This window comes from Diaphorina citri, unplaced genomic scaffold, assembly GCF_000475195.1.
Source record: "Diaphorina citri unplaced genomic scaffold, Diaci psyllid genome assembly version 1.1 scaffold598, whole genome shotgun sequence".
Classification (NCBI taxonomy): Eukaryota; Metazoa; Arthropoda; class Insecta; order Hemiptera; family Psyllidae; genus Diaphorina; species Diaphorina citri.
The window spans coordinates 49216-59775 of record NW_007378032.1 but is presented as its reverse complement, the minus strand read 5'-3'; the positions used below and the strand labels follow the sequence as shown (position 1 = coordinate 59775).

At 35.2% G+C, this 10560-nt stretch overlaps 2 protein-coding genes across 2 annotated transcripts in view; one reads left to right on the top strand and one right to left on the bottom strand.

The window, feature by feature from the left end:
* LOC103510421 overlaps positions 1–824 on the top strand; it is a 4708-nt gene extending 3884 nt beyond the window's left edge. The window contains exon 4 of the mRNA XM_026824472.1: positions 813–824. Within this exon, the coding sequence (XP_026680273.1) occupies positions 813–824 (12 nt within the window). The remainder of the gene's footprint in view (positions 1–812) is intronic.
* Positions 450–10560, bottom strand: part of LOC103510420 (homeobox protein PKNOX2-like) — a 22251-nt gene continuing 12140 nt past the window's right edge. The window contains exons 5-7 of the mRNA XM_026824471.1: positions 6660–6796; positions 5579–5732; positions 450–1595 (exon numbers count right to left, since the gene is read on the bottom strand). Of these exons, the coding sequence (XP_026680272.1) occupies positions 1522–1595; positions 5579–5732; positions 6660–6796 (365 nt within the window). The 3' untranslated portion in view covers positions 450–1521. The remainder of the gene's footprint in view (positions 1596–5578; positions 5733–6659; positions 6797–10560) is intronic.

The following is a 10560-nucleotide window of genomic DNA, read 5'->3' as shown; positions in this document are numbered from 1 at the left end:
TAAGGGGGGGGGGGGGAATCGTTTAGGTACTTTGTTAGGATACCTCAAAAATAGCATCAAAGGTTTTATTAGATAAGCTTTCCTTTACGTAAAGTCCTTTGTGACCATTTAATATTGTAGGGAGTTTTATTTCATTTTGTGTACATTTTTGGTCTTGATGAAAAAAATGTGTAGGGGGCGTGGTTTAGGAGTTACGAGCAAAAACTGATAAAAGTACGAAATTTCGGCCGTTTTTTAAGTGTGGTATCACAATTCTCCAACTATACCTAACAATCCTATGATGAAAAAATCTTTTACCCTAATTATAGCAAGCAAAGCCCCTAAAAAAAAAAAAAAAAAAAACACCCCATATTTTTTGTCTCAATACATACCTATATCTAATTACATTTATTTTGGGTATTCTCAGGAGAATCCAATGGGTAAACTGTTAAAAGCTAACAGGTGGTGGGTTGAGTAATTACTATCTAAAAGTAATTTATTTTCTAAGTATAAATTTAAATGGACAAGTCAATTATTCATAGGAATTTTTACTCGAATTGTCAAAAGAGGATGTTTCAAAAGAAAAAAAGAATAATAAAATAAACGCTGAGACACGTGTATCATTATACCTAGGTATGTATTTCATGGAAATCATTTCCTAATGGGTCTCATTTTTTTCTTTTTTTTACTTCAACAGGGACGGCCCGAGGTGGATCAACTTTGGAATCTTAAATTAATAATCCCCATGCCCATTTTTCAATACACCACATTTACGATCTTTAAGAGCCGGAGCTATGTAGGATTTAAACCCCATCCTGGTATTTCTCTTATAGGGGAAGGACTAAAAATAATGATCTGAAAGATGATTTTGGGCTTTGAATGTGTTACTTTCATTATTCGTCTTGAAATTCGAGCCCGAAATCGACATTTTAAATTTCGGCCCTGATTATCGAAAATGGCCTCGGACCCAGACATTAAAAAAAAAAAAAAAAAACATCTCTTTTGGGTCCAAATGTTGATAATAATCATGAAATCCTATTCCAAGCCGCCCAAATTACCTTTCAGAATGCTTTTATTATTTTTGGTGCTTCCACTATTAGAGAAATAACAATGCGGACTTTCAATCTTTAAAAAATCTAAAGCTCCCACTCTGATTATGGGATTGACCTCAACCTTGTACTGAAGTACAGCATTTTGAAGGTCTTAAATATGGTGTACTAAAAATTGGAGGTTCTCTCTTAAATTAGAATATAATATCTAAAGAATTAATGACCTAAAGAGACACGTGTTTCAGCATTTTGGAAATTTAAATACATTTTCACAATACTTCGAGTGGCTCGTTTTATTATTATTATTATTATTTTTTAACACCCTGTGTTTTGTAACTGTATACTAAAAGAAGTTAGTATCTCAGGGTGAATTTCAACAAGTCCCTCAGTAAAATGAATAGATATCGTGATAATTACTAACAAATAATCAGTCATGTTAATCATAATACTGCAAAAACATAATATGTATCACATTCACGACATTTCGCATTTACTACTCCTCAGAATCACGGGTATCATCTTCACCACTCGTTATGTCTTCATCTTCTGATTCGATCCATTTGGAATCTGCAATAAAATGCATAGGTACAACATGTATTATCAATACTGTTTTATTATTATTATTATTATTATTATCATTATTATTATTATTATTATTATTATTATTATTATTATTATTATTATTATTATTGTTATTGTTATTGTTATTGTTATTGTTATTGTTATTGTTATTGTTATTGTTATTGTTATTGTTATTGTTATTGTTATTGTTATTGTTATTGTTATTGTTATTGTTATTGTTATTGTTATTGTTATTGTTATTGTTATTGTTATTGTTATTGTTATTGTTATTGTTATTGTTATTGTTATTGTTATTGTTATTGTTATTGTTATTGTTATTGTTATTGTTATTGTTATTGTTATTGTTATTGTTATTGTTATTGTTATTGTTATTGTTATTGTTATTGTTATTGTTATTGTTATTGTTATTGTTATTGTTATTGTTATTGTTATTGTTATTGTTATTGTTATTGTTATTGTTATTGTTATTGTTATTGTTATTGTTATTGTTATTGTTATTGTTATTGTTATTGTTATTGTTATTGTTATTGTTATTGTTATTGTTATTGTTATTGTTATTGTTATTGTTATTGTTATTGTTATTGTTATTGTTATTGTTATTGTTATTGTTATTGTTATTGTTATTGTTATTGTTATTGTTATTGTTATTGTTATTGTTATTGTTATTGTTATTGTTATTGTTATTGTTATTGTTATTGTTATTGTTATTGTTATTGTTATTGTTATTGTTATTGTTATTGTTATTGTTATTGTTATTGTTATTGTTATTGTTATTGTTATTGTTATTGTTATTGTTATTGTTATTGTTATTGTTATTGTTATTGTTATTGTTATTGTTATTGTTATTGTTATTGTTATTGTTATTGTTATTGTTATTGTTATTGTTATTGTTATTGTTATTGTTATTGTTATTGTTATTGTTATTGTTATTGTTATTGTTATTGTTATTGTTATTGTTATTGTTATTGTTATTGTTATTGTTATTGTTTTGTCAAACTAAAAACATAAACGAAACTCAAATATTAGGGGAGCGAGGAAAAGTTTTCTCTCCCGCAGTCTTTGCACTCTGTGTATTTCTTATGGTGATTTTAGTGATCAAAAATTGATCATATCTCAGGATCGGTTTAGATTTTCGCAAAATCCTTTCTTATTGCACACCTAGACCATAAAAGGAATATTCCTACCAAATTTCAGCTTTCTAGGTGTTGTGGTTCTAGAGATAGAGCGATCAGTGTGTGAACTATGAAATGTGAAATGTGAATGAGTGAATGGATCTCGTTCTTATAATATAAGATTGAAATATATACTATATTGAAATTCACGAAGAAGTTCACAAATTTCAATATTGCCAAAAAGTTCTTTGCAAAAATCAAAGAGATACGGGTTTTTTTATTTTTCGAAAACTCCAACAGATTCGGAACAATTTGAGTGGGTCATACATTGGTGGACACCCTGTATATAAAAGGGAAATATGGACGGGTCATGTATTTATTTATGTATGTCTGTCCGAATTGTTTAGAGAAAACCATGAATCTTTTTCCTCCCGCAGAGTTTTAGCTTCACGTTTAGTTTTTTTTTTATGTACTATTGTATATTTCAATCTGTCAAGTAGCAACATATTAGTATAGGTAAAAGAACAACGTCTTCACTTGACTAGTAACTTTGGAAACTGTAAATTAATTTAATTATTTTTTTTTTTTTTAATTTTATGATTGTTTATCTCTTGTAAAATAAAATTACTTACAGTTTCCAAAGTTACTAGTCAAGTGAAGACGTTGTTCTTTTACCTATCAATCAATCAATCAATTTTATTTGTACAAATATACAATTGTATGTGGTACAATGTTAAAGCTACGTACTAATTTAAACTAAAACTAAATCTATAATAGGTACCTAATATAATAATCTATAACAATACAAGCTGTAATAAGCCCACCGTGTCTGCAATAATAAATGTATATGCTATATAATGTGCAGGTAGGTAGTAGATAGTGTGAGACGAAGTTAGAGGTGTGAAGTGTGAGGTGGGAAATGTGATGTAGGAGACGAAGTGTGAGGTGTGAAATGTGATGTAGGAGACGAAGTATGAGGTGTGAAATGCGAGGTAGGAGACGAAGTGAGAGGTGTGGAATATGAGGTAGGAGAAAAAGTGAGAGGTGAGAAATATGAGGTAGGAGACGAAGTGGTAGGTAGGAAATGTGAGGTAGGAGACCTATACTTTTTATTATGTTTTTAGTTTTCTCCGTTGAATATTTGTATTCGCTTTGATCGAAAGAAAAATATTTTGAGCTTTACGACTTTGTATGAAATTTGTACCTACTCCTCACATATCACTGAAGTTAAGAAACGTTGAGCGTGGTTGGTAGCTGGATGAGTGACCACCTAGGAAACTTTTTAAATTTTAATGCGACTTTGATTTATTTACGGATATATCATTGAAGTTAAGATACGTTGACCATGGTCGGTATTTGGATCATTTTTCAAATCCATTCCCCCTTTTTTTTTCTTTATTTAGTCATTAGGGAGCGCGCGGCGCGACCGTATTCTTTTAAAGTGTGAAGCTAATGGGGAGCGCGTAGCGCGACCGTATACTCTCAAAGTGAGAAGCCAATAGGGAGCGGGGAGCGCGACCTTATTCTCTCGAAGTATGAAGCCAACAGGGAGCGCGTAGCGCGACCGTATTCTTTCAAAGTGTGAAGTTAATGGGGAGTGCGTGGCGCGACCGTATTCTCTGTGAGAAGCCAATAGGGAGCGCGACCATATTCTATCAAAGTGCGAAGCCAATAGGGAGCGCGTAGCGCGACCGTATTTCTTCAAAGTGTGAAGCCAATGAGGAGCGCGTAGCCCGACCGTATTGTTTCAAAGTGTGAAGCTGATGGGGAGCGCGTAGCGCGACCGTATTCTCTCAAAGTGAGAAGCCGATGGGGAGCACGTAGCGCGACCATATTCTATAGAAGTGCGAAGTCAAAAGGGAGCGCGTAGCGCGACCGTTTTTTGCTAAGCTAATGGGCAGCGCGTACCGCGACCGTTCTTTCTAAAAGGTGTAAAGCCAATAGGGAGCGCGGAGCGCGACCTTATTTTCTCGAAGTGCGAAGCCAATAGGGAGCGCGTAGCGCGACCATATTCTTTCAAAGTGAGAAGTCAATGAGGAGCGCCTAGCGCGACCGTATTTTTTCAAAGCTTGAAACTAATGAGGAGCGCGTAGCGCGACCGTTTTTTCTAATAGGTGTAAAGTCAATAGGGAGCGCGTAGTGCAACGGTAGCATTCTTTCTGGTCAGGATTCCTACTGACGGAGAATTTTTCTTTTACTAAAATATTCTAAACCGTGGCGAAGCACGGGTAGCCTGCTAGTAATATACAAAAAACGTTGAGCAATTATGTCACTACGATGTATTTCACTCGGAAAAGATCCGAACTTACCAAAACTTACCCAATGATGTTACTATAGAATTTTTGAATCAGAAATGACCCAAACTTACTAAAACTTACCCAATGATGTTACTATGGTATTTTCTCACTCGGAAATAATCCGAACATACCAAAACTTACCCAATAATGTTACTATGGTATTTTTGACTCGGAAATGAACCGAACTTACTAAAACTTACCCAATGATGTTACTATGCTATTTTTCACTCGGAAATGATCTGAACTTACCAAATCTTATGTTACTATGGTATTTTTCACTCGGAATGACCCGAACTTACTAAAACTTGCCCAATGATATTACCATGGTGTTTTTCAATCAGAAATAATCCAATCTCGCCAAATGATGTTATTATGCCTATTGCCTTTGTACTTTGTCGCGCAGAGCTCATACGTCATATTATGCTAAGTTTCTGTAAAAGGTTATGAGATCCCTCAAAAAATACCATTTCGTGACATAAAAATAGGTCCCGCCAAGACCTTCCTCCCAAAATAAACCAAAGTGCCCAAACTTCCGAGCTTTGTATTGAGTAATTGTTACCTGAGAGAGTATTAGGGTCGGTGGGGGAGGACGCATCCAGCATGGGTTGCAGTATTCTACGCCTAGCATTAATGAACCAATTATTTACTTGAAGTAGCGTCAGATTAGTTTGAGTCGCTATGTGACGCTTTTCATCTTCCGTGGGGTAGGGGTGCTAGAAACAAAAACAAAAATCTGCTGTGAACATCACACGATTTTCTTCATCCTATTGAATAATTTTTATTTGGGTGTTCTTCTACCGATACCGTAACTTTTACAATATCTAACCGTATAGTCAGTGCAGCTGAAACCCGCCAAAAAACGACCGAAAACTGTCACAAATAGGTCAAAATACCGCCAACCGCAGCAACTATCTTGACCAAGAGTTTTCTGTTGCATTTTTGTTACATTTATGGACTACATACCAAATTTCAAGCCTCTAGCTCATACCGTTCCAAACATATTTTTGAATTTTACGAAAACCCACCAAAATTTCGTCCAAAATATGGAAAAAATGTGGGAATTAAAATGGAAACACAGGGTGGTTTTCAATTTGTAGACCACCTAAATATCTCGAGAACGGGTTGGAATTTTAAAAATAAAATGTGTTCTTCATGGAATTTCGGAAAGATTTATTTTAGGACGTTAAATTTTGCAAGGAAAAATAATAATAATAAAAATGCTAAGTTGGATAAACATGGGGTTTCATCTGACAAAAACAAAAGTACAAGTCAAAAATTACTACTTTCCAAATTCAAAGTGCATTAGAGCACATTTTAAAATTCCAACACGTTCTCGACATAATTATGCGAGTGGTCCACAAATTGAAAACAACCCTGTATACTAAAAGGTGTACTGAGCAAACATTTTTGGGGGTCAACTCCCATAATTTTTATCACACTCCTCATCCTAGAATAGTGTTGAGAACTGCACATTTTATATTGTTACAAAACGCGTCTAGAGTAGGTATATTATTATGTTTTATTATTATTATTATTATTACTTTATTATTGTTTTTTTTTTTTTTTAATAAGTAGTAAAAATCACTGGCACCTCACTTGGCTTTGGAACGCATTGAGGTATTCAATAAGTAACATCTTACCACCAAATGTTGGAACAGCCAAGACCTCATGATACTGGTGGCTTGTTTTGGAAGTATTCCTCTCTTCTGTCGCTTTTTACTTATATACAAATCGTCATCCTCTTCACCTGAGCCTCCACTGGTCGTGGATATGCACCCTGTGGGAATAACATTTCTTCATTTTAAAAAATTATGTATTTCAATAATTAAATCATACCTACATACTCGTAGTAAGGATGTGACACGAAACTTTTGGTTAAGATCGGTGCAACGGTTGGCGGCATTTTACCGGTTTTTGGCGGTTTTCGGTGTAATTTAATAATATCTCGGGAATGGTATGAGCTAGAGACTTGAAATTTGGTATGTAGTTCACAAATGTAACAAGGATGTAGCACAAAACGTTTAGTTGAGATAGGTGCAACGGTCGGCGGTATTTTGACCGCTTTTTGGCGGTTTTGGACTTTTTTTTGGCGGTTTTGGACCGTCTTTTCTATTTTTTTACTTTCTATTACCTTTACGTATAGGGAACCTATACAAGGCAATGAGAAAGTATTGCAATCGGTCCAAATTTTCATTATCATTAAAATATTTTTACTTGGTAACTTTTTCATGGTGTTGGCAATACATGTTTTTTATTCAGCCTGTATGGCGTAGAAAGCTGGACCGTAACAAAAGAAATCACCATAATTTCTGGCAAAGAAAAGTGATGCTCAGATTGGCAAGAGGTCTTTTGGCGGTTTTCAGCTATACCGACTATACGGTTAGAGATATTGTAAAAGTTAGGTTAGGAGAACACCCAAATAAGCATCATTCTGTAGGATAAGGAAAGTCGTGTGATGTTCACACCAGATTTTTTAAAAAATCACCCTGTATATTATGAAAATATATTTTGGAATGAATGGAAGGTAGTAAATAAACTTCAATGTGATATCTCAATTATTTAGCCTTAAGATACCATGTTTGTTACTTACAATTACACGATGCGCCATGCTTACTTGTTAATCAACGAGCTATTTTTTGACGAGTGCGCACCCAAAGGTCATCGGACTTCCCAGTTGAAGTGGACTGTACTAGCTATGTAGATATCATGTATAAACGTGTAGTTTCGAGAAGTCAAAGATGCTTGAGGATAAAAATCAAAACGATACTGGTGGCGCAACCTAGTAGAATTCAAAAGAACTATTTACAATCGTGGATCTTGAAATCAAATTAGAGCAGGGCTTTTCAACTTCCATGTTTATGCGTGCCACATGCTACATAAAAAGGTAGTCCTCGGGCCGTTAGTTGAAAACCCCTGTACTAGGATAGAGTGGGTATGGGGGCACGGTTGGTCCAGTGGTAAAGCGCTTGCTTGCCATGTAGAAGGTCTCGGGTTCGAATCCCACCATCGACAAAAATTTGTACTCGTTTTTCGATTGCAAATATTTCAACGGGTTACTTTCTGGTGTTCTCGTGTTGACCCAGCACCTAAATGGGAAGTATTGTGCCCCTTCTCGCCCATCTGACGAAAGGCAAACTACGGGATGGGCATGCCACGCCACAGGCCACATCAAGCGTTGTTCCATTGCTAAAAAAAAAAAAAGGAGGGGGAAAACCCATTTTAAAAAAAAAAAAAAAAAAAAAAAAAAAAAAAAAAAAAAAAAATAAGTACTTATAGGTAAGTAAACAGGTATACACACATTGTCAAATTTTATAGTCCGTTCTAGAAACGAATGAATGACGTAGGATTGTTTGGAATTTAGGAGGAATTCTCTAGCACAATCCAGGTGCTTCCTCACTCTCTCGGGGAGCTATAAATTAAGGGTAGGTACCCACCTGTCAGTCAGTGTTGTTCAAGCGATAGTTAGTGCGATTAGTCTGTGCAATAAGTCAGTATTATGTTGGATTTGTGCGAGCGATAACCCGTGTTAGTAAGCGATAATGAAGCGATAAGTACAGTGATAGTCAGTGAGTTTTCTAGTGCGATATCGAAGTGTTAGTACCGCGATAAGTGACAGTAGGTAAAGTACCTAAGCGAAAGGTAGTGTTAACAGTGAGAGATAAGCGATTGTACTTTGTAATAGAGATTGTATTTTGTAATAGCGATTGATCCTAGTGACTGTGTAATCTTTTTGTGAACTAAATAAACTTATTATACTGTAGTTATAATTAACGAATTCGCGAGTGTTTTCACTAATCCTAATCTTTGACGAACACATTCACGCCCACGTACACGTAACAATAAATATTATTATTACTAGCGGGATACCCACGAGCTTTGCATCGCTCACCACACACACACATCATCCACACACACCCATCACACACACCACACATACACACACCACACCCATCACACACCACATACACAAACCACACACACCACACCCATCACACACACATCACATACACCCACCACCCACCACACCACACGAAAAAATATAGGTCATCGCGACAAATTTTAACTTCCAGGCCAAAATGTGACTCAAAGTCGGCCAAAAATTTCGAATTTCTTGAATAACTCCCGAACGGCTGGCTTTAGGAAATTTTAACCTAGTCTATAACCACCGCCATAAAAATATGAACCTGTGTACAAAATTTCAAGTTTCTACGACTTACCGTTTAGACGGCAACTTCTTACACACAAAGAGAACCATCACCATCACTCAGCATACATTCGTCTCAGCTTGGCAAGAGTTTATAGTTAGGTCTAAAGTTCACAGAACTACTAGTTATTGACCGAACGATAGTGAGGAGTGAGGTTCCGCTATAACTCGCGATTGCCTGGTCCGATTTTGATGAAATTTGGTACATACGTTTCTTGAATTAAGGCACGTCGATCATTGACATTTGGGGTCCCAGAAGTGAGCGGGGCCAGACTGAGGGGGATTCTAGGTTCTGCATGTTTCAGAGTCCATTTTCGACCAAAAATTTCCTATCTTAAAATACTCCCCGTGTAATGAGGGATCATTAAAAATTGTCCAAAAATTGAACTTTTTTTTTGAAAATTTTCGAAGTTCGAAGCAACATTGACTTTGGTTGATATCTGGATGAGTGACAGAACTATAACAGAACTATGAAATGCAGTCATTTTAGAAGACTATACATGTACAAAATTTCTATAACCCTTTGCGACGCAGTGGTTACATTGTGAAACCATCATTTTGGTGATTTTTCGTTAAGTTACCAAGGCCAATAAATGGATGGGTGACTTGAACATTATATTGGGAATAAAGGGAGAACGGGCTCTAGTCTTGATTTTATTCATTACATGAAAGTAAAATCAAAAAATCAAATCAAGAATAATAATAAACTGAATATTAAACAAATTAGGTAGGTATACTTACATTAAAGTAAAATCGAAAAATTAAATCAAGAATGAAAATAAACTGAATATTAAACAAATTAGGTAGGTACATAGGTACTGATTTTCTCTAATCACTACGGGCTAAAAAATTCCCGGAGGGACGGACCCTGCTTGTTATTACTATTGTGCGCCACAAAGGGATACAGGGGGTGTTTATAAGGTCTTTTTCAGGGGTGGGTAACTAGAAAAGTTACCCACCCCTGTGTAAGCACGCCTGTGTATCTTTACACGAACCGATTCGGCAGGTTTTTCTCACCTTCATAGATCGGATTCCTCTAAAGATTACCTTTTGAAATTCAAGGTACATATTTAGGTAAAGTATATAAACATACCTTGAAAATTTGAGCTCTTAATACCAAGTAGTTCCGGAGATATAGAGGCGCCAAAATCGCAATTTTTTTACTCACTCACTCATCAAAATGTTGAGGCACTTCCCGATGTAGTAGAAACTTGAAATTTGGCAGGATGATAGGTCTTGATGAGTAAGTAAAGGGAAAAATCTGAAATTCGGCAAAAGTTGCACTGGGCGCCGCCCAGGCGGAAATAACTCGTTTTGTCTGGCGGCTTTTCACCAAA